Genomic DNA, 25,911 nt, shown 5'->3' on the forward strand with positions numbered 1-25,911 from the left:
AGCTATAAAAATAGCATAAAAAGTAGTTAAAAATCTGTCCGTCAATTCAAAAGTGAACAAAAATAGCTATTATTTTATGAACTAGTTGGGATAATTTGTTTTCGTAAGGATAGCTCTCAGTCATTTTTGAACTATCCGTTCCTACAGAACACCCTAGAAATGCTCATTAAAAACGTTAAAAAAATAAGTAACGTATTAATTTTATATTTACATGGTAAAAATTTAATAATTTCAACATTTGGAAAACTCATTAAAACAAGCTGAAAACCGTTTAAAATAGTTTGCTGCAATTTATCACAGGGACTACATTTGATGCCAAAATTCACAGATATGTTAAATCAATATAAAAATATCATTAAAATAATCCCAAAAAATAAAAACTGAATTATATAGAAATTTTAAATCACGCTTTTTTCTCTCTAATAAGAACTATTTTTAAATACAATATAATTTTAACCTTAATTCTAAATGCAGTACATATTTTTGTTTTGTTACCTTATATTAACTTAAAGGGTATCTAGGAAGAATATCGATTAATCAGATTTTAGTTTTTAATATTTATGTTTTTGAAGATTCTTAGTCATATTGGTTTGTTTTTGTTTTTTTCATTTGATACTTATAGCGTTACATTTTCAGCATCAATTGAATCAATAATTATTCGCTTACGTCCATGAGTATGTGTTCGCATATGATGATTCAATCCAGAATTCGTACAGTACGATTGGGGACAGTAATGACACTTGAAAGGCTTAATTTTTTTATGTGCCATTATATGAATTTTGAGATTATATTTTTTAGCAAAACCATGTCCACAAATTGGACAGACGAATGGCTTTTCAGAAGTATGAGATTTCATGTGTTCCTTTAGTACCCAGTTGTTGGAAAAGTCTGTAAGTAAATAAATTAATTAATACAGACGAAACTCAACTCATTGTATTGCAGTCAGCTTACTTTTTTTACAAATATTACATTGAGGTATATCCTCGGCATAGTTTAATGGCTCTTGGTTATTTGGAGCCTGGTTTAATTTTGGATGTTTTATTTTACGACGCATTGGGTTTTGCGTGCGTTTAAAGTTATTGCCATGAATCATGAGATGGTGTTTTTTCAGTTCTAAGCTTGTTCTAAATTCCCGTTCGCATTGATCACATTGATAAGGTTTTGATTTATTGTGCTGTATTAAACGATGAGTGATGAGGTCGTCATTACTACTGAAACCCTTGCCGCAAAGAGAACAAATAAAAGGTTGATCACTGGTGTGGACCTTCATGTGTTCCATGAGATGTGAAATGGATTTAAATACTAACAAATATTATGAATTTTGAAAATAAAAAAATAAACATTGTGATATAATAGGCATATTTAAATAAGATGTTAAATATTTAATCTAACCAATTAAAACAAAAAAAGAACAACCAATATACATTTATCAGTTTTAGTTTTGATTACAACTTTTTATGTTGTCATCTTATTTTTATATGCCCATGAAAACAAAAATATAACTTAGATGAAACAATATGAAAGTACTTCTAACTTTGAAGAATACCACCTTGTTATTCACTTAAAAACGATTACTTTTGCTCATAGGAAATTAAACTAAAAACGTCCTTTTCTTTGTTGACCTACCTATATTTTTTTAAAGTTATGTTTTTTTCTCTTTAACAACATCAGGAGTATTCTGGGAATAATTTTGGAATTAATCATAGCAGCAATCATACTCTACAAATAGTAGCTTTATTTAATCTTCTAATTAATATAATCGGAATTTGCTGCAGAAAAGATAAACTGGTTGAACAGAATGAAAATTCGCTTGTAGCAAAGAAAAACGCGGTGGTACAAGATGTCAAATAAAATCGCTCAAAATGTAGAAAAGATCAACAGAATTATGTGGCGCACTAAAATGTCAATCGCTTTGAAAAAAAAAAAATTTTAACTGAGCAACCCCAATAGAAACGTCAAAAGTCTAGCGCTTGTAGCTTGAAGTAAAAGTCGACTCGACTTGTACCACAGCGAATTTCCTTGCCACAGCCACAGCTACGTATTCTGGCACCAATATACTAATTTCATACTTTTTAACTTTGACAGCGACACAAGACACAAGCCACAGCTACATCATTCTGGTCTACCAGTAAAGTTTGAAAAGTCGACTTAAAAAAAAGCAAAAAAACGATATCGTTTGCGACGATAGCGATTTATTGAAGTTATGTAAATCAAACCATCGTCGAAACGATATCGTTTTTCGATAATCGAGTTAAGGCCATTTCACACATAGCCAAAAACGTGTGAAATGGTCCTTACGGAATGACCCCCCAGGCTGATTCTCTGAAATTTTATAACAGTTAAAAAAATCTAATGATAGCTACAATTTTAAGGTTTAAGTCTGTAAAGTTTCAAATTTTTGGAACGAATAGTTTGGCTGGAATTTAAAATTGATCAAATTAGCACGGGTATAATTTTATACCCTTGCTAATTTGATGATGATTATGTAAAAGAATATGTGCATAACTAATTTTTCTCCGAATATACCGGATTTGTTTGATAGAAGGCTTATGATTGATCCCTAAAGTTTCGTATCAGCAAATTGTTTTTAATTTCTCATGGTTATAAAATGATATTTGTTGAAGAAATTTTTTTCGATACGTTTGTTACTGAAATTGTTTCACTGTTTTAGAAAATTGAATATTAATTTTAAAACACTTTCATCCATATATGTAATGTATGTGAGCTCTATATAAAAAAAACATGTGTTTAAAGTAATTCAACGAATTCGGAATAATAATATTATATCTAATTGCTAATCAAAAACCGTGATTCCGAATTAATGAAATTTGCATTATACTTCTATTTTCTCTGGGAGATCATGCATTGTTGATCTTCGGCGTTGATATACAGGGTGTCCCACAGTCACCACCCCAAACGAAAACCATGGATTCCTGAGGTCATTTTATGTCGAAAAACTTCAGAGGTAATTTTCTCGTTTTCGTCCCGTTTTCGAGTTACCACGGTTTTTATGATTTTTGTTCTCTTTTCCCTTATCTGGCTTTATCTTTGCCAAACTACTTTTGATTTGAAAGATTTTTTTTACAACCAATCAAGAATTTATTACAGTTTTAGTTTGTCTCAAAACTTTTTTTTTTGAGGACAACCGTTTCTCCACAATTTTGCATCAAACACAATTTTGTTCGTTTTTTAAGTTAATTTTTACACTTTCATATCATTTAAGTCAAAAAAACACGTTAATGAGTATTAATTTTTTGTGCTTTTTATTAAAGCCCAGTTTATTTTCTTAAAAAAAATAAGTTTTATTCCACAAAAAAGGCTACAGAAATTAATTAAAAAACATAAACAAACTGAGTGAATTAAAAAAAAAAAATTTTAAATATAATTAATTTAAATGAATTAAAACTTTTTCTGAGCTTTATCTATTTGTTCTTTTCTTTACCACAATATCTCAGAAAAAGTTTTTAATTAATTTAAATTAAATTTTTATTTAAAAATTATTTTTTTTTTTAATTCACTCAGTTTGTTTATTTTTTTTTTAATTACTTTCAGTAGCCTTTTTTATGGAATAAAACTTATTTTTTTTATGAAAATAAACTGGGCTTTAATAAAAAGCACAAAAAAGTAATATTCATTAACGTGTTTTTTGACTTGAATGATATGAAAGTGTAAAAATCAACTTAAAAAACGAACAAAATTGTGTTTGATGCAAAATTGTGGAGAAACGGTTGTCCGCAGAAAAAAAGTTTTGAAACAAACTAAAACTGTAATAAATTCTTGATTGGTTGTAAAAAAAATCTTTCAAATCAAACGTAGTTTGGCAAAGATAAAGCCAGATAAGGGAAAAGAGAACAAAAATCATAAAAACCGTGGTAACTCGAAAACGGGACGAAAACGAGAAAATTACCTCTTAAGTTTTTCGACGTAAAATGACCTCAGGAATCCATGGTTTTCGTTTGGGGCGGTGACTGTGGGACACTGTGGGACGATATATGAAATTAAATTAAATGGCTTTTTATCTCTTGTGGGAAATTGAAACCGAGATAATTTACTTCCATTTACCACCAAAAATAAGTTTTTTTTTCTGTTTTCCAGAAAACTTAAACGTATAATACAATTTCCACACAGTTAAGAGATAAGATTATGTTACATAACACACATTTCAAGCAACTTTGAACGTATTTCTAATAAAATTATTATTTAATCGAAAGTTCATTCTCAATGTCTTACCTGTGGGACAAAAAGTACACTGATGGTTTTCTTGAGCGGTGCATTCTTCCATGTGTGTAGATTCTAAATTACATGGAGGAAGAGATTCATTAAACGCGGGTAGATCTAAGTTAATTTCACTTTGTGTGTGTGTATCAACAATAGAGCTGGTATAAAGTTGTTGGCTTGTGTGTGTTTGTGAATGCAATTCCAAGTTTATGCTACTTGAGAACGTTCGGGGGCAATCCTTGCATTTAAATGGTTTAGCTTTTTTGTGACACGTCACTATGTGCGCCGTAAGATGGCCGTGTCGTTTAAAGGTCTTTCCACAAACTAAGCAGATGAATGGTCTTTCATCACTATGGGCCCGCATGTGTTCATTAAGCCGTGAAAGGTGTACAAATTCTAAAAACAAAAAAAATATATTCAAGATTTAGTTTAAAGACTACTTCTAAATTTTTCCTCACCTCTATCACATGTAGGACATTGAAGGCGACGTGGTAGGTCAATCTTCGGTGCTTCTGTCTGACTGGGCTCAGTTTCCAAGGGTCGATCCATCAATTGGTCAGGTTCCTCTAAATTTTCTTTCTTAATTGGCACTAACGTTAGTGATACGGGTAAATTATGAAAGTCTTGCATGTGTTTTGATAAATCATCTGCATGAATTGAAACAAAACACAATGTGCATCTTATTTTCTTATCATTTGCACCACTTGATAATTGTATTTCAGGTTGATTTAATGGATTCTGAAAATCATAATTTGTTGTTTCCTCGTGAGTTTCATTCAAAGTATAATCTGATGTATCCTTGTGACTTTCATTTAAAGTATAATTTGATGTATCCTCGTGATTTTCATTCAAAGTATATTCTGATGTATCCTCATGACTTTCATTCAAAGTATAATTTGTTGTATCTTCGTGACTTTCATTTTTCTCATTCTCATTTGATGTGGTCTGATTTGTGTTTTCGGGATGATAAGGTTTAGCATGATAAGGTGGGTCTTTGTAATAACTCTTTTTTACAATTGCACGTCTTTTAGAACTTCCTTTTTTCAAATTGCTTTTTGCGAGGTGAGTTTTTGAATGCGTGGTTAGATTATATTTACTGGAAAATACCCGAGGACATTCGGTACACTTGTATGGTAGTATTCTTTTATGAACAATCATAATATGGGATCTTAGATGTGCATTTTTCTTAAAAGCTTTGCTGCACGTTGCACAAACGAAAGGTCTGTCAACCCTATGAGTTTGCATATGTTCAGCAAAGCTTGAAAAACTACAAAACTCTGCAAAAAAAAAAAAAACAAATACAATAAAATAAAATAAAGAATTATTAGTTTCACTAGAAAAAATAATGTTGTATACTCGTTGATGCGGTAATGTGATTTTATTATTTAACAATTTTCACAAATTTAAAGCATTGGCTTATGGGGTCAGCCCGAAAAAAGTTGTTGATACTTAATAACGGAAAACTCTACTTTATCACCTATCCACTAAGTGATTACAATATGCGATAGACAGTTTTAAAGTACGCATTTTAAAATGTTTACCTTGATTGCATTCCGGACACTGTTTCGCAACACCAGTGTCCGTTCGGTTTTCCTCCTGATTTGAAAAAGTTGTAAAAAGCGGATGCCCTAAGTCTTGTGGAGATTCTAAAGGTTCTGATTTCATTTGAATGTTCATACTTTGTGATATGTTAAGACACTCCTTCATGTGATCGGTTAGATTATCTGAATCCACTAAAACAGAACACAGTGCACACGTCATTTGAACATTATTTTTCACAGCAGTTACTTCTGGTTGATTTTGTTCATTTGAAGTATGGCTAGTTTCTGCAATTTCTACATTGGAGAATTCTTTAACTTCCACTTGTTCAATATTGGTATTAAGTGGCTCAGAATCGTCAGTGAGTTTAAGATTTTTTCCTCTTTTTTTGTGACCACGCTTAGATTTACTTTTGATAATGTGGCTCTTTTTTCCTTTGTGTGATCTCATGTGTTTATTGAGAATATAGAATGTAAGAAATACTCGATCACACTCACTGCACTTGAAATTCCTTGATTTTGTATGACTCATTTGAATGTGAATTTTAAGGTGAGGTTCTTGTCTGAAAGTCTTATAACAAATTGAGCAATAAAATGGTCTTGCGCTGTGTGTTGTTTTCATATGCTCATTGAGATCCAATTGAACAACAAATGCTAAAATAGAATATAAATAAGTTAGTTTTTTTCCATAGGGTATCATCTGTGTATTACTCACTTTTTTCGCAGTGGGGACACGGGAAGTAATTTTCTACTGGTTCGGTAGCGGTACTTGGATTTTCATCGTGACTTGTAGACATCGATCCAAAGAGTGGATGTAGCTCTAGTTTTTCAAAATCCTGAACAAATTGATCTTCAATGGCGTCTTGAGTGTTTTGGACGGTTTCTTTATTTGATTCGTTTGTACTATGCTGATTATGGATTTGAGATAATTTGGCACTTTTTTTAGATTTAGATTTAACTTTTTTACGATGTTGATTGAAGTGGGTTTTTTCATGGGCTCTCATATTGTAACCACTTGCAAACCCACGGAAACAAACGCTGCATTGGAATGGCATTATTTTTTTATGATTTATCAGGATATGATTTTTAAGATGACCATTTTGAGTGAAGGTCTTATCGCAAATGTGACATACATAAGGCCTTTCACCCGTGTGAGTGCGCATGTGTGTTTCAAGCTGTGAGACAAACTGAAATACTAAAAAAGAAGATGATCTCCAATTAAAAACCTTCAATTTGGATAATATGATTCTTTAAGTTACTTTATTTTAATCTTCAAACAATTATGACCTTCAAAATAAAAAAATTTGTACCGAAAACATACCTCTATCGCATAGCGTGCATTTAGGTTTTACTGCATCGTCATTTGTTATTTTATCGGCAGTTGGTATTCTCGATTGATCTGTTGTTTCGGGGTCAGCTTCAACAAATTTAGATTCGAGTGCATTATTTTGTTCATTGAGATTGTTTTGTGAAATATTCAAAGTGTCACTTGTTTGATTTTGGTCATCCGAATTGCCAACAACTGGAATCACTAATTTCTCGCGTTTGATAATTCTTCTCTTTTTCTTGTGACTATATTTCTTGGAACCCGGAGCATGTTTTATCTTCATATGAGATCTTAACCTCCAATGATCTTTGAAAGATTTGCCACAGGTTGAGCAGATGTGTGGTCTTTCATCGTTATGACATCGCATGTGTTTTTTAAGGTACGAAGCAAACAAAAATACTGAAAAATAAAATGGTATCAAAATTTTGTTTTTTTTTTTTTGTTTAATCGAACCCAAATCATCAATTTATCATAAGCGGAAATTTAAAAACAATTTTCAGAAATCGTTTTCAGCTGCTTTTGATAAAATGTTTGTTAGGTATCGAAATAACAGAAGCTGTATAAAATTCACCTTTTTTGCAATGAGGGCAATCAAACGTATTTGTTGATTCAAGGCTTTGTTTCTCATCTTGACTGGAATGATTTGTAGGATTGACAGATGCGCATGCTGATTCTTTTGAATTATGGAATTGTTGTATGTGTTCTTTTAAATTTTCTGGTTCAATTTTACACATGGAACATGTTGTTTGATCTGTCTTCTCATTGTCAACAGTTACTCCTTCGGGAAGTTTATCTTTAATATTGTCTTCAGATTTTACAACAGTAGTAATACGAGGCTTAGCAATTGCACGTCGTCGTTTAGACTTTGTCTTTCTTTTAGCAACTTTGTTGTGTTTATTTCGATGCACTCTGTAATTGTATTCGTTGGCAAATTCTTGGGGACATTTATCACATTTATACGGCTTGTATTTTGCATGATCAACCAAATTGTGATGTTTAAGACTAACTTTGTATTTGAAAGCCTTATCACATATTGTACAGATAAAGTTTCTTTCGTCGCTGTGACTTTGCATGTGTTTTTTAAGATAGGACTCGTATGAAAATACTTGAAAACAAAATTATTTAATATTTATTTGAGTGTTTAATTTTTTTAAAAAATTATGTTACTCACCTTTATTGCAATGAGGGCACTCAAGTTTCTTTTTTTGCTTTATATTAGCACCTTTTTCTTCTGCTTGCTTAATTACAGAATCTGATTTTTTTAATTGGTCTTCTGATTCTAATTTGGGGGAATCGGAACTCATTTCAACTGAGACTGATTCTGGTAAATTAATTGTATCTGGACTAACTCCAACAACAAGTGCTTCTTGGCCATTATCATCTGGACTTTTTACTTCTTCATTTAATTCTCCAGTTTTTTGTTCTGTTTCAAGTTTGCACTTGTCATCAGCAGAAGATATAAGTGAATTTTCGTTTTTGTCCTCATTAGAAAGTTCTCCTTGAATTTGTTCGCTTGTGTCTTTGTCTTCAATTAAGTCTTCATTTTCATGTTCTTTATTTGATAGCTTTTTACGTTTTATCTTCTTTTTTGCACCTCCACGACGACCGTTGAACTCTTTAACACAACTATGCGTCCAAACCCGTGATTTTAAATGTTTGTTTAAATTTGATTTACAAGAAAATGTACGTTTACAATCATTGCACTTGAAAGGCTTAAGTTTCTCATGGGTTATCACAATGTGGCTCTTAAGATTGCCATTATTCTTAAAACCTCTACCACATAACGAACAAATGAAAGGCCTTTCAATGCCATGGCCACGCATGTGAGTATAAAAACGCGCACTAACATGGAATGCTGAAAATGTACAAAATATTTTCCTTATATTAAATTGTTTAACGTCATGCAGTTATGTAAATACTTACTTTCATCACATTTTTCACAATGAAATGTTGGTGGTTCTTCAATACTTTTTTCCAATGTCTCGTTTTGAAGCTCTGGTGGATTTTCCAAATTTTCGGGTGTTTTTTCTTTTTTTATTTTTTTCGAATGTTTCAATGTGAGCTCGCATTTCGTTATTTCACTTTTCTTAATATTATCTTGTGTTGGTTCGATTTCTGCTAGACTATTACTGTTAATGGTTTCTTGAACCTGTTTATCATCACAAATATTTTCAGACTGATCAGGGCTAATCTCATTCGTATGGTCAATTTGAATTTCGTTTTCACCTGATGGATCAATGTTGATCTCTTTTGTTTGTTCATATTGGTTTTCATTTTCAGTTATGTAGTCCGAACTTTTGACGCCCACATCCAATTTTTTGCGAATAAAATTCTTGTTTACATTTTTTCGTTTCAAACCTCGCCGCCTAGAAAATCCTTTTCTACTTCTTCTAAAGGTAAAGACTTTGTGGCTTGTTTTAAGATGTCGTGCCAGTTGACCAGGAGATTTGAAACATTTTCCACAATTTGTACAATCGAATGGGCGGGCATCGCTATGACATACAACGTGTTCGGTTAGACGTGATAAGTATTTAAATACTGAAAAAAAAAAATGTTTAACAAATTAAATAAACAAACAACATTAAAGTGCAAAAGTTGAAGGTATGCCTATTACGCTCATCTACCCAATAAATTCATCTCGATATCTTACCTTTGGTGCAATGGGGACAATTATACTGATGTGATCCTTCAGCACTGTTTTTTTCATCAGGGGCTTCATCTTCGTCATCAACCGCATAATTAATCCTTGTTAACTTGTCTTGTTGTCTTGTTCTCACTTTAACATCAGTTGGCTCAGAAGTGCTACTATTTGACTGTATTACATTATTTGCACTATCTGGAGTTTTTAATTCTTCTCTTTGAATTCGAGCTGAACGTCTTGTTGAACGCTGATTCTGGTGCTCATTCATCCAAGCAAAAGGTTGTTCTTTTATATTGTCATCTAGGTTTTTGTCAATACTTTTAGCAGGATCAGTGTATTTAAGTTCTTGTTTCGGATCGTCTGCGTATTTCTCATCTCCAATATGTTTGGCAAATTCAGTTGGCTCTTCATAATAACTTGTTAAGTTTTTAGTTTTATGTGATCGGAGGTGTTCTTTTAGTTTTGATGGGAAATAAAACGTTCTAGGACACTCATCGCACTCAAATATCTTTATGTCTCTGTGACTTGAAGCGGGAGTTGAAGTAGGAGTGGGAGTGGGCGTAACTTTAATACTTCCCTTATGTGATCTGAGATGCTCTTTTAATTTTGATGGAAAAGAAAAAGTTCGAGGACACTCTTCACACTTGAAAGGCTTAATATTTCGATGAATTGAATCGATATGATTCTTTAATTGTGCTTGAAGCTTGAATGTTTTTGAACATGTTGTGCACATATACGGTTTGGAGTTGTGTGACCGCATGTGTTTTTTGAGACGTGAAGTATATAAAAATTCTAGAATAAATATCAATTAATTTTCGTTTTGAAAAAATAAAATTCGAGTCAAGTTGAATATTACTTTGAATATTAATATCTGAAAAGACTTTGAATAACAAACAGCACTTATAACTTCTAGTTAAAAAGCAATGATACCCCATACCAAAAAAGAGGTGCCCGAAATTTATTGATTACATGGCGCGTAGAACGTAAGCTCTAAAGAAGACTATTGTAGCTATTAAAGCAACCACTAGGATGGGTCAACAAAATAAAATATTTTTTTTAATTTTATGTTCCGAAAAATCGATTGCTAGACACCTCTAAAGGTCATCAAATCTGAGTTTCGCAAATTTCCATTTTTACATCAATCTTACTTTTTATCTATTAACATTTTAGCCATATTCTTATATGAAAAAAGGGCGATTCACTTTTTTCGTTTATCTAACCGTTTAAAAGATATTCGAGGTCTTAAGTTTGAGAAAATTATTAAAAATTCGTTTTTTTTTTAAATTTAATTTTGTAACAAATTGAAAAATTATATTATGCAAAATTCATTCAAACGAAATGTCAAAATAATTACATCAACTACAACAGAATAGATTTTATACATTACTTCCAATGAAATCTATGAAACAAAAAATTGTATGTAATGTATGAAAAAAATTTTAATGTATGATGTATGTAATGTATGTGATGTATCATCTATGAAATAGGGTCATACAACTATTGAAATCATTGGGCATTAGGGTTTAGATACAAATATCTTCTAAATGGTTAAAACAATCGATTTAATACCAAGGACCTTTTTGTAGAACGCTTGAGCCTCTACAAGAATACATCTTGCCAATGTGATAAAATTTATTAACATTTATGCAAAATTAAAACAGTTTTTAGTCATTCTCATTGTACACTGGTGGAAAAAATGTAAGAGTCAAACAATTCGATTTTTTAGTGATTTTTTAGAACCTGTATATAAGTAAATAAATAATGCTCGTATCCTCGTATTGGAAATTCGAAAATTTTATGTTTTAGTTTTCATATGTTATATGAATAAAAAAAAATTAAAATAAAAATAGTTCGCAACCAAAAATTTATATAAACTACATGTTTTATTTATTATATTTTGTGGATCGATTTGAAATTTTGGTTTAATCTTATCACTATTAAGATTTAAAGTCCTGCACAATTCAATTCATTGTTCTGGACAATACAGTAAGACAATGCTTTAATTAATTATTAATAAAATTTTAGTACCATTTTTTTAACGCATTTGTAGCACTTTGTATAAAAAATGACACAGCCCTCAAAGTTCAATGTGTATGCAATTAATAATAATGAGACAATAATTTTTTTTTAATTTAAAATATCATTTTCAAATCTTAGCTTCGAGTTCTGTCAACCATAAGGTCGTTATTTGTTTTTCAAGTGTCCAAACCCCTGAATTCTTATATTGGTATTATGTGAAATGCCCAACTTAGATTTGATCAGATTACAACGGGTACCCAGATTTTCTTCTTTTTGTTTTGATGACGCTCAAAGTTTCCACTTTACTCTACGTATTAAAAGTCGAACATCTTTTTTAATGCTGGCAATAAACAAGTAGGTACGTAGTGTTTCTATTCTATTCAATTCTCAAAAAAAAAATTTGGCGAATCAAAGTTGATGAGCCTATAATAACTGATTCCGCGTTTTAAAAAAAATGAGACTGACACATCATTTTCTGGCTGCATTACGAAGTGGACGGTGTAGTTTTCTTATATAAATACGGTGACATGAGGGTTTCCTAAATCGTTCGACTTGAGTAGAACGTTTGACTCGCGAGTCATAATAGGGCCCTTAGAATTATTTATATCGTGACAATGAATCAATAAAAGCTGTTAATTTGGATCTAAATTCGAAGTCTTGAAAAAAATAGTAAATACTCATTGCATTTTATTTTGTTTTTTAATTCTAGTCATTTTTTTTTAAACTGTTCCTCCCTCCTAAACAGGTGGAAATAAACCCTTTCCCATGGTAAAAAAAATGCCTGTATTTGGCTATTACTATCTGTAACTATTTGTCACACTTGCCATTTTTTTGGTCCTATTTCTTTTTATTACATATCTTATATTGGGAACCTATTTCGCCCTATATCGCAAAAAATATTCAAGTTGACCCTAAAATTAATAAATACTTACCTCTGTCGCACTTAGGACATTTAAAACAGGGTTTCACTGGGGCATTTTCTATAATTGGCGTTTCAAATGCAAATGATTCTTCATGTTCTAGTTTTACTTGTGGATGTGATAATTCCAATGATATATTATCTAAACAATGAGATTGGTCAGCACTATTTACATCGCTATATGCTAAGCGCCCCATTGAAGACGCATTGTAAGCATCCATCTCATAATCAATCTCTTCTTTGATGTATACTTGCGGTGTTGATTTAATTGTTTCTTCACCATCACCTCCATTTGTTTGGTCATTCTGACTACAAACTGAAGTAATAACAAAATATCCATACGACTGTTCATCTTGGTTATTTTCGGTTTTAATTTTAATTGGTGGCTCAAAATCTGTTTCCGGCTCGTCCGGATTATGAATTAACATAAAATTGTGAATTAAAGGTTTGTATTCTATTTCCTCGTCTTGCGCCACCACCTGTTGTTGTTGTGGTGGTGTTTCAAGCTCTTCTTCAATAGCAAAGAGTTTCCTCAATGTACTATCGGAATTTAGGCATTTGACTTTAAATGAATAACATCGATTTATTTCATTTAAACATGTCTGGCAAACAAGTTCAGGAAGTCCATCGGATTTCATGGGCTTTAATTGGAAAAGATACCATAAATTACATTTAAAGATGGTAATTATTGTTTTCGTTTTTTTTTTTACTAATAAGAATAGGTACATAAATTTTTTGTGTATCTCTTCTTTACTCACTTTGATTTTTGTAATGTCTTTAATCATTTCGGTAACACGTCCATTTCCATGGTAGCTTATTGAATCGTAGATTGAAATAAGTGTTCCATCGAGAGTTAAGCATGTTCGGCATGCCTTGGAGAATCCCACAGGCATATTTGGCACTTGTTTAAATACTTTTAAATGTTATATTTTGGAAGCTTTGTTTATTTTAAAAACATTTTTTTTCTTATAAAATTAGAATTGTTTAGCTTTGGAGTGATGTTTGCCGTTTTATATAGGCACAAAGGTGTGACAGTTGGTTGACAAATAAAAAGTTTGTTCAGTGAGGTAGTTCAAAACTGTTTGGCTACTTTTGTTATCGAGTTCCTTAGACCCTGGTTACACTTGCATAGGTCGAATTCTCAGCGAAAAAAATTTCACAAATTGCAAAACAAATAGTAAATTATTAAAAACAAGCAAATCGCTCTCATGGTATAAGAAGACAAGGTATGATCATTAGAGTCGCCATTTTACAAAATGGAGTAATAAGTTTTTGACGTTTAATTTGGCAAAGTAAAAAGCAACAACAATTTCCCATACAAATTTGTTTACAACAACAATTTCAATGGGCAGCTGTCAAAAACTTAAGAAGCCATTCTTAAGTTTTGACAGTTCTCGAGAAGTCTCCACTTCTTTTTCGCAGTGAAAAAACCGTCAACACTGCTCTTGGAATCAAGAAAAATGCAGTCACAAATGAGTGAAAACTCTCCAATTTTTCGCTGGAGCTGCGTACTGAAAAACAAAAAGCAAAACGAAATTTTTCGTTCAAGATTTCGTTAACGAAATTTTGTATAGAAAATTTTGATTTGCTTCAGCTGCGTGCTAGGCTTTAAGCTGTCGAATTCAGAGACTGGAATATTTTTCTGTTTAGTACGCAGCTGAAACGAAACGAAAATTTTTCCAGTCTCCAAATAAAGCCTAGTAAACTACTGAATCGAAACGAAATTTTTCGTGGGTCTTCATGAAGAAAACGAAAAGCTAGCGAAATCTCGACGGATTCGCATCAGCAGCGTACTAGGCTTAAACTGGTATATTTTTCAATTCTACTGCAAATGAAAAGTAGAACGAAGTTTACGTTTACGATTTTGTTGTTAAAAAAAAATCGTTAAGAACGCACTTTTGGATCAAGGGAAATCTTTCGGGACAATAAAAACTGAGTGTCATGTGTGAAATCTCTCCAAATAATGTGGAAATTTTTTCTAGCGATGGGTACTGAAAAACGAAAAGCGTAACGACTTTTTTCATTCTAGATTTCGTTGTGCTACTTTTTCTATAGAATTATCCGTTCGCTTCAGATGCGTAAGTTTAAAAGTCGACTCGGAATATACTTTCTGCATCAAAGTCGCTATCGAAAAAAAGTTTAATTTGTTTTGTATTTATTTTTATTTTTTTCTATTAGTCCAGTAATTTTAGGTTTTATCTGCGGAAAAATTCCTACTGGGCTCGATTTTGGTATAGACCTTCGTTACGGAGTTGTTATGAAGATGTTAAAAATCGACATTGATATCGCGTCCGCGTTAGAAGTTATAGAGGTCAAAAGGTCACGAAAATCAGTTTTTCGCATATATCTCGTGACCTGTTGCTCGGAGGTCAATACTGGTCTATAGAAAATCTGTTCGTCATAAAATTATCTACAAATATTGCCTTATGCATTTTTCTGTAAATCCAATCGTTTTCGGAATAGAGCTGTTTCAAGCGCAGGCATAATACATGATACGTAATAATAGGTTTGTTTTATTTAAGAGTGAATAATTCAGTATTTGAATACTGAAAAATACATGTGTAATCTCTTTTGCTTTTTATTAATTCGTTTTTATAAGTTTCACTTGTAATCGATATTCAAACTAACTTACTAACTAACTAACTAAGTTACTTAGCTACTAACTAACTATTTAATAAAATTTTAGCAATTCATTTTGACCCTCAGGTCAAAATTACCTACCCTGAGACGTTTTGGTCTCAGGGTAAAAACATTTGAGGGTCAAAACACCCCAAATCAATCTTAGACTACTTCTAAGAGTCATATCGTAACTTTGAACATATTAATGTAGTTTGAATGACTACGTTATAATATAGTCCGAAATCGGTTGGATTTACAGAAAAATGCATAAGGCAATATTTGTAGATAATTTTATGACGAACAGATTTTCCATAAACCAGTATTAACCTCCGAGCAACAGGTCACGAGATATATGCGAAAAACTGATTTCAGTGACCTTTTGACCTCTATAACTTACAACATTACAACGCCGTAACGAAGGTCTATACCAAAATCGAGCCCAGTAGGAATTTTTCCGCAGATTGGGGTAAAAAATGCCTAAAATTACTGGGCTATATGTGTTAGATCATTTTATGCTCCTGAAATATTAGATCGTACTAGGTTAGGTTAAATGGGCTGACAGTTGATCTTGTTACCGTCACACTTAGATCAATGTAGATCCCTTGTGATACCCTGAAGTATTGTAACTTCATGAAAAAGTGATAACCTATGAATGCTATGGTTGTTCGAGCCATTTGGAGGACTTTACAAAGTTCAGTAGGCTATTGCCTGAAAGTTCCGATAGTTCTTCTAATTCATTAAAGAAGTAGTTTCCTAAGAATTTTTTCCTAGTGCGACAGAGTGCTGGGCAGTGACAGAGGAAGTGAACAGTGTTTTCCTGTTCGTCCTCATTGCCGCAGCCTCTGCATAGATCATCCGTACTAAGCCCCATTTTCTTTTTGTGGTATCCTAGTAGGTTATGTCCCGTTAAGACGCCTATTAGGGATCTTAAGGAAGGTTTACTAAGTAGTAAGATCTTATTTGATTTTTTCTCGTCGAAGTTCGGCCATAGTTTCCTGGTGTGACCGCAGGTTTCTAGGAGGTTCCATCTTTCATTGGTTTTTTGTGAAATATTGTTGACGATATTTCGTTTTATTTCACATTGTGGGATTCTGATGTTATGGTCTATGAGAGAGGGATCAAGAACTGAGCCCTCCCTTGCAAGCTCATCCGCTTTTTCGTTGCCGAACACATCACTGTGGCCTGGAACCCAGCAGAGTCTTACATTATGCTGCATACCAAGAACCCTAAGCTCTTCGCGACAGCAAGAAACAAGCTTTGACTTGATTAAGGTGGCAGAAATCGCTTTTATTGCCGCTTGGCTATCAATGAAAAAGGTGATGTCATAGATCGTACTAAGATTCAAGTATGTATGTACTTTGAGAAAAAAAAAATAGAATTCGGCTGACCAATTTTTCACGACGCAAAATCTGAATAATGAACTGATCAATTACTTTTTATCCTGAGATTTTTTAAGTAGGTTAGGTAATCCCATCATTTGCGAAAATATGATGTATGAAAAATTTGTCAGCCTAATATGTTTACCTCGTAACTTCACTTTTTATTGAAAGTCACTTTTAGATTTCCATCAAAATTTAAAAAAAGCATTTAATCCTCCTTGTTTATTAATTTCTCAATATTCAACTTTTACTGATACATCATCACAGTCATTCCCTACTTGTTGCGCTGGTCTTCTAAAAATATAAAAAAAAAGAAATATTTTTAATTCTTTAATTTAAAAAACAAAGGTTCCCATATTACTTTTCATGAGTTTTCATATGAATTTTAAAATTAGTCTTGCTTGAAAGTTTTCTTGGGCATATTTTGCAAGCATATGGTTTTTCGCCCGTATGTGTCCTGTGGTGTTCTTTAAGAGTGCTTGCAAACTTAAATCGCATCGAACATAGAGTACAAGCAAACGGTCGTATTTCCGTGTGAGAACGTTGGTGAGTCTTTAGAGCATACAAATAAGTAAATCCTTTGTTGCAAAATTCACATGTAAACGGACGTTCACCCATGTGGGTTTTTAAATGCCTGGTTAGACAAGAGTTCCTGACAAAGCTTTGATCACATTGTTCGCATCGGAAAGGTTTTATTTTGTCATGATTCATTAGATGGATTTTAAGATTATAAGCACATTTAAAAGGCTTATCACAGAGGTTGCAAGTATGTGGTTTTTCTTTGTGAGTTTTCTTGTGTTCAGCCAAAGAGTCGTCATCCTGAAATACTAAACAATAAAATGTAAATTATTTACCAACAATTTATTTTTTAGTGTTTGTTTCGCAATGTTCTTTTAAAATGATATTTTTTCAACTTACCTATATTGCAGCGAAGGCACTGACGCAATGTTTCAATTGTTTCGAATTCTTTGTTTACAGGCTGCTCCAATACTTTTTTCATTTGAATTTCTTCATTTTGCATTTCTTCTGTTTGTTTGTCTTTGGTTGTCTTTTTACTTTTGGTTACAATTTCCTTCGTCAATATCTGTTTGTGAGTAACCATAAAATGGCGCTGCAGACTATACTGGCGATTGTAAAGTTTGCCACATATGGAACAAGTAAAAACTAAATTTCCTTTGCAATAAGAGCGATTACTTAAATGTTTTTTCAGGCGCTCTAAATGCTTGAATACTAAAAACAAAAAATTTTTCGTAAAATAAAACACCTAATGCATCTTTTGTAAGAAAATCAATAAGAAAAAAAACGTTAATACTAGTTTTACAAATGAAATAAAAACAAAACTTAATTTTTGTCACTGGTGCATTTTCAAGTATCTTGCAAACTATCCATATGCGATTGCTGGTTAATTATACTTTTAATCCAAAATATTGGCCCAGCTCCATAGTAGAAGAAGTATCCCTAAATTATCTCAATTCGAATGTCAAATTCTATCTTATATATATAATTCTCCTGTGCGTTTGTTTGTGACCCTACTCCTTCTAAACGACTTGATAGATTTTTCTGAAATCTGGTGGGTGGGATAAGGTCCATCCGAGACAGGTTTTGTTTTATAATTGGACCCGGTAGGTGGCGCTTTTGTCAAGTTATATGCAAATTGCGTATTTGGGGTCGAATGACTGAATAGATTTTTGTGAAATTTCGGGTGTGCGATAAGGTCCATCCCAGACAGGTTTTGTGTTATAATTGGACCCGGTAGGTGGCGCTGTTGTCAAGTTATATGCAAATTTCGTGTTCGGGGTCGAATGACTGAACAGATTTTTGTGAAATTTCGGGTGTGCGATATGGTCCATCCCAGACAGGTTTTGTGTTATAATTGGACCCGGTAGGTGTCGCTGTTGTCAAGTTATAGTGAAATTCCATATTTGGAGTCCGAAAGACTGTATAGATTTTTGTGAATGTTTGTGAATTTTTGTTGATAAGGTTCATTCGAGACAATTTTTTTTATATTTGGACCCGGAAGGTGACGCTGATGTCAAAATATAAGCAAATTCAATATTTGGGGTTTAAAATCATTCAACTGTCTTAAGTTGGACTTGACTTCATGTTACTTGGCTTTTAAGATGAAATTATAATCTAATGCACACTGCTAACCGGTAATGACTTCCCAATTCATCAGCTTTATTTAAAATTTAACATAGGTATACATTATTTAAATTTGTAAAGTAAAGCTAATTTTTGAAGTGCCGAATTTTTAAAAGGCCATTTTGAAATATTTATTGAAAAAAGTTTGAAGGAGTTGAAAACTAATTTTGTGGTGCACTACAGAAATGAGTATTTTTATAATCTTACTTACATAAGTTCTAAAGTGAAAGTTTAAAAGTAAACTGATTTTACTAACTAAAATACTACTGAAAACTTACAAAAATGTGTTAAGAACCTTATTTCGAATTCCAAACAACCAAAAATTCAATCTGCAGTCGAATCAACCTGCATTGAAAAAAATTTGCTACTTTTCCGGAAGATTCCGGAAGATTCGATCTTTTCAAATCTCTTTTTGAGACGGATTCACATACATTTTCACACACACTACAATATACAATTGCAAAACGTCAAACCAAACTATAGTTTGAGACAAAACAAAATTTAATAAACCAGAGCCTTTATTGGATAAAAATATAGAAATTTAAAACATGAAATTATTTCAAAATAGTAAAAAATATTTTGTTTGATCTGTCACTAGGACACACATTAATTTTCAAAAAAAATTACTGCTAATTGAATTTCCTAAATAGCCAAAATGAATTTTAGTAGTTTGTGCTCCAAATATCAACCGAACCAAGTGAACCGATTTTTTTTTTTTGTATTGGATAAGTTTTACACATTACAGGGCTAAAATTTGAAAATAAATACTAGGAAAGGAGGGACGAAGTCCGCCGGGTCAGCAATGGCACCAGATTGGTAGTGAAACGTTTAATGAATGATCTTATAGAAGCAACAATTTTAACTGGTAAATTTAAGGGCGAACATGTTTTAATACCACGAATACCAATGATTCCATCTGATTTGTCTTTTGAATTTAAGCGTTTGCAGTTGCCTGTTCGTGTTGCTTTTGGTATGACCGTAAATAAATCTCAAGGCCAAACCCTTGAAATCTGTGGTATACATTTGGAACATCCAGTTTTCTCCCATGGTCAACTTTATGTTGGTTGTTCACGTGTTGGTAAGCCATCAGCCTTATTCATTTATACAACCAACCAAGGAAAAACCAAAAATATAGTTTATAAAAAAGCATTAGAGTAAAAAATAATCAATAACATATACAAAAAAATTAAAAAAAAACACAGTTTTTTTTAACGCCCTGCGAATCGGTCGGGGCGAATAGGTGTCTCAAACGGACTTTTTTCATAGGCACTTCTTTTGAAATATGAATTTTTGAAAAACAACTAATTTTTAGGAATTTTTGAGTAGTTTTTTTTAATTTTTTTGAATTTTTAAAAGCCTGCAAAAAATCTCAAACTAATAGAAAATATAGTTTTTAGTTATGCGCATGCATGAGTATTTTGCATAGGCCACTTTTGCTAAAAGTTTAAAAGTGAATATTTTTAAACTCATTTTATGAACTCTTCAAGTTTTGATCCTCTTTTTCATTTGAAAATTAAATAATTACAGAGTCGAAAATTAGAAATAAATACCAGAAATGGCGGAACGAAGTCCGCCGGGTCAGCTAGTCTTATATATATAATTCTCCTGTGCGTTTGTTTGTGACCCTACTCCTTCTAAACGACTGGACAGATTTTTCTGAAATTTGGTGGGTGTGATAAGGTCCATCAGAGACAGGTTTTGTTTCATAATTGGACCCGGTAGGTGGCGCTGTTGTCGAGTTGTAGGAAAATTGCATATTCTGAACGAACGACTGGACAGATTTTTGTGAAATTTTGTGTATGTGATAAAGTCCATCCGAGACAGGTTTTGTTTTATAATTGGACCCGGTAGGTGGCGCTGTTGTCGAGTTTTAGGAAAATTGTATATTTTGAACGAACGACTGGACAGATTTTTGTGAATTTTTTTTTATGTGATAAGGTACGTCCGAGACAATTTTTTTTTCATAATTGGACCCGGTAGGTGGTGCTGTTGTCGAGTTTTAGGATAATTTCATATTTTGAACGAACGACTGAACAGATTTTTGTGAAATTTTGTTTATGTGATAAGGTCCGTCCGAGACAGGTTTTTTTTTATAATTGGACCCGGTAGGTGGCGCTGTTGTCGAGTTTTAGGAAAATTGCATATTTTGAACGAAAGACTGGGCAGATATTTATAAAATATATTGTGTATGTGATAAGGTCCATCCGAGACGGGTTTTGTTTCAAAATTGGACCCGGTAGGTGGCGCTGTTGTCGAGTTTTAGGAAAATTTCATATTTTGAACGAACGATTGAACAGATTTTTGTGAAAATTTGTTTATGTGATAAGGTCCGTCCGAGACAGGTTTTTTTATAATTGGACCCGGTAGGTGGCGCTGTTGTCGAGTTAGGAAAATTTCATATTTTGACCAGACTGGGGGCCAATTCTGGTTCTGTGAAAACGTGAATCGAAAAAAAAAACTTTTTCATTTTAGCTTTCAAACACTCTTTTCACTTTTTCGATTCATTTGAAACGAAAAACGATTCTCATCCTATGATATCACAAATAATTTAGTGAAAAAAATATATATTTATATGAATGTTTTTGATGTTTGTTTTCATTTTTTCACAGAACGAGAATAAAATGAGTGAACAAGTGAAAAGCTTTTCGTTTCACTTATTCACAGAACCAGAATTGGCCCCCTGGAGAGATTTTTCTGAAATTTGGTGGGTGTGATAAGGTCCATCCGAGACAGGTTTTGTTTCATAATTGGACCCGGTAGGTGGCGCTGATGTCGAGTTATAGAAAAATTTCATATTTTGAACGAACGACTGAACAGATTTTTGTGAAATTTTGTTTATGTGATAAGGTCCGTCCGAGACAGGTTTTTTTTATAATTGGACCCGGTAGGTGGCGCTGTTGTCGAGTTTAAGAAAAATTGCATATTTTGACCAGACTGGAGAGATTTTTGTGAAATTTTGTGTGTGGACCCAGTAGGTGTCGCTGTTGTCAAGTTATAGTTAAATTCCATATTTGAAGTCCGAATGACAGTAGATATAGATTTTTATGAAATTTTGTGTGTGTGTGCGTGTGTGTGTGTGATAAGGTTCGTTCGAGACAGGTTTTGTTTTATAGTTGGACCTGGTATGTTGTCAAGTTATAAGCAAATTCAATATTTGGGGTTCAAAATCGCTCATATTCAAGGGTAATAAAAACAAACATGAATTAACTCTTTAAAATGTTAGTCCCGCAAAGAAAATTGTTTACCATCAGTATATCTCACAGTTGAAAATTAATATGACTGCAACTTAAAATTTGTTTAAGTTGTTTCAACTACCATTAATACAATTTCCGCATAAAAATCAAATGATTTATTTTTTTAAAGAAATATTTTGACGTATGCATGAATACAATTAAGACGAAATCTTTTCATTTTTAATCGTTTTTTTTTTAAGATCTTATCCTATTGCTATTGTTTCGGTTACTGGCTCCAACATTACTCACACGGTAACGGTTAAGAAACGAACAAATACAAACTTCAATGAAACCAAAATATGTAAGAGAGAGAATACTATTTTTAAAGTGGATTAAAAATGAGCGTTGAAAGTGGATGCTACATTCCGCAAATAAATATTTTGGAAGTTAAAACGAAAGTCAACAAAACAAAAACAATGGTTGTTTGTATAGTCGGTTTACGGACGATAATTTTACGTGATAACGTCATAAGAAAACAGGTTGTGTAAACAAAAAAAAAGTAAAAAGATCGTTCTTGGTGTTGGAATTCCAGGCCTCTGGTGCAAAACAGAAATCATTAACAGTTTCACAAAAGAAAGGGAGAATGAGTCATATTTTTCTATAATGGCAGGCGGGATTCATCGATTTAGGCACTTTTTGCAACAAAAAAATAAGAAGTGAAACCAGAGCCAGTTTTTGTATATTTGTGAATTATATAACCTTTATTGGTTGAATAAATTCCGATAAAAATTTGTAATAGCTGTCAAACAAATGATTTGCTTTGTGTAATATTTTAAACAGTTTTACATATGTATGTACCTATGTGTAATGGGAAAAGGTTAACACATTACAAAATCAAAAATTGGAAATAAAACTTGGAAAAGGGGGAACGAAGTCCGCCGGGTCAGCCAGTATTATATATATATCTATATCGCAAGTAAAAAATTTAATTTGTTATCTGAACTGACCATTTGCGAAATTACCTCATTTCGGCTCTAGTGAAAACATTAAAATAACTAAAACACAGTCGAAAAGGGAGAAACAGATTTCGGGTTCATATGCTATTTGGGGTTAAAGAGTTCCCCTTATTGTTTCGAGATTCATTAAGGAAAATTATACCAACGTGTTGGTTAGAAAAGGGTTATTAGTATTTGTGATTTCAATTAGTTAACTAATAAGTGCATCGGAGAATAATTATTGTAAAGTAAAATTAAAATATATTAAACTGTGACCCTTTTCTGTCATTTCGCGAACTATTTAACCTCCTTAACTTATAAAAATATAAAAATAAATGTCTTACTCTTATTACAATTAGGACATTGAAGTTTTGGTTGACCTTCCTTATCATTTTTTTGGACACCGTCTTTCCCTAACGTTTCATCATCTTCATCTGTGTTTGTTTCCCTAGTATTTTCCTCTACATCCTCTTCAGATACACTTTTATTTGAGCTTTTACAAGAATCAATATCGTGCTTTGTTTCTAAACTCATTGTTTCAGTTTCTTCGTTTCTAGCTGGAAGTGATTTACCTAAATCAACTTGTAATTCAGATTCAGACGAGCTGGGTTCTTCTTTAATTAGGACTTCAAACTTCTGAATCATTATTTCTCTTTGGTTTTGATCAGCTCTATCAGAATGCATGGCGAGAGGAGAACAACCCGGTTCTTCGATTTTAACGTCCGAATGGCCAGAATCAAATTTCTGTTGAGTATTTTGATCATTGTATAGTAAAAGATTCTGCTCAGGGACTTTATCCTGGCCCATTAATTCATCTTCATCTGTTTTTTCCAACATTTTTCTTAAAACGTAATAAGAGTTTACACATGTTACTTTGAAAGAGTGAATCCTTTGAATTTCGTTGGAACAAGGAATACAAACTAATTCTGGCAAACCGTCAGACTTTTTTGGCTTGAAGTATAGAAAGATTTTTGTGCAAAAGATTGATGAAGGCATAAACAATTCCTACCATAATATTTGTCAGGGTTCCTATTGTATCCACAATACATCTGTAATCATTGTTTTCTGAATTTTCTTCATCAAAGATGGATATTAGATCTTTATCAGGTGCTAAACATGTTCGACATAGTTTTATCAGATCTTTGGTCATTTTTGTTTTTGATAAAATTTCTGCTGGCTGCAACAAAAACAGATTTTTTATTTGTTTACTTTTTGACTATTTTGTTTTCTTTTGAAAATTGTTTATGAATACCAGAAAAAAAGACAAGAACATTTCAGTTTTCCAATTAGGTATAGGATTTCCATTTTCCAATAGAAAAGCCATTGCTGAATTTCACTTTTGTGTGTGTAAAAAAGTCTCCACTTTAAATAAAATTATAGCATGCTATAAAGCATTGTTTATATGGCAAATTGAATCGGGATTTAGGTCTATGTAAACTTGGATTGAATTGAATCCGAATTACCCGATCCGATTTGGTTCAGCTTTGTACGCAGCTGAAGCGAAACGAAATTTCACAACAAAAATGCTAACGAAAAAATATCATCGAGTCAAAAAAAGTCAAAATAAATATTTTTTATCGAAAAAATTAAATGTTTTATCAAGAAATATAAATGAATTAAAAATGAAAAAAAAAACTATCATTACAGCTCTTTGAATCAAGAAAAATGTCCAAGGTAGCGACAAATGGGTGAAAACTCTACAATTATTTATTATTCCCTAGAGCTGCGTGCTCTTTTAGACCCGTTCCAAGAGGTTTCTTGTAAGTATAATTTTTTTTCATGCAAGTATGCAATGTTTCTAATGCATAAGAAAAAACATTGCATACTTACAAGAAACTTTGTAAGTATGCAATCTTTTTTGTAGTGTAGTGTAGCTCACTATTTTCCCCTACTATTGGTACAGAGGTGGGCTGGTACTGGTATGCTTTGGTACATGGGATCGATTCATGGCTGAACATGTGAAAGAAAAAATGTGTTCTTCTCTTACCATTTTAGAACAACATAAAAAGCAGTGGAATGGCAAAAAAAGGAAAAAAAAAAAAAACAGAAAAAATCATAAAATTAAATTCAACAAAAACTTTTGTTTTTTAATACCTAGCCGTAAAATGAAAATTTTGAAACTTTTTAGAAAAAACCTATTCTTGGATTTTTTTTTTTTTATTAAAATTTTTTTTGAAAAATAATTGTTTTTAACTTTTCCATCTTTTTTTCTAAACTTTGTACGCGTCACTGACGATATAATATATTTCGAGATTGGGCTTATGTAATCATGTTTTTAACCCTTTCTTCTTTTTTGTAGTGTGTTCTTGTGTTCTTCTCTTACCATTTTAGAACAACATAAAAAGCAGTGGAATGGCAAAAAAAGGAAAAAAAAAAAAAAACAGAAAAAATCATAAAATTAAATTCAACAAAAACTTTTTTTTTTAATACCTAGCCGTAAAATGAAAATTTTGAAACTTTTTAGAAAAAACCTATTCTTGGATTTTTTTTTTTATTAAAATTTTTTTTTGAAAAATAATTGTTTTTAACTTTTCCATCTTTTTTTCTAAACTTTGTACGCGTCACTGACGATATAATATATTTCGAGATTGGGCTTATGTAATCATGTTTTTAACCCTTTCGAACCCATGCTATGAAAATCGATACTAAAAAATGTTTTTTTTTTTCAGTATTATCGTGTCAAAAACATCACAACTAAGAAATATGAATAGCAAAAAGTGATTTTCCAAAATAATAAATAGCAAAACTAATGTGTTACTCTCATGTTACATGTAAGTAACATACACTCTGCCTATGACCACCAAAAACAGTCGGACAACTGAGAAAATAATGTCGTTTTCTATTGACGAATCTCAGAATGAGATTTGTGATGTCGTTTTCTATTGACGAATCTTAGAATGAGATTTGTGAATTTGACAGCTGAAAGGGGGGGTGAAGAGGG

General features: G+C 32.2%; 1 protein-coding gene across 1 annotated transcript; it reads right to left on the bottom strand.

Moving 5' to 3' along the window:
* Positions 1–24,206, bottom strand: LOC129915129 (uncharacterized). Its single transcript, XM_055994594.1, has 18 exons — positions 23,980–24,206; positions 23,315–23,921; positions 17,579–17,890; positions 17,022–17,487; positions 16,912–16,954; positions 13,421–13,579; positions 12,676–13,303; positions 9,734–10,516; positions 9,007–9,621; positions 8,255–8,938; positions 7,655–8,188; positions 7,078–7,482; positions 6,472–6,951; positions 5,760–6,410; positions 4,677–5,495; positions 4,231–4,614; positions 952–1,302; positions 1–888 (listed from the first exon to the last, which is right to left on the bottom strand). The coding sequence occupies exons 1-18, from the start codon at positions 24,118–24,120 to the stop codon at positions 617–619; spliced, it is 8,334 nt and encodes a 2,777-aa protein (XP_055850569.1). The 5' UTR covers positions 24,121–24,206; the 3' UTR covers positions 1–616.
* Positions 24,207–25,911: the final 1,705 nt, after the last annotated feature.

Source organism: Episyrphus balteatus, chromosome 3 (assembly GCF_945859705.1).
Source record: "Episyrphus balteatus chromosome 3, idEpiBalt1.1, whole genome shotgun sequence".
NCBI lineage: Eukaryota > Metazoa > Arthropoda > Insecta > Diptera > Syrphidae > Episyrphus > Episyrphus balteatus.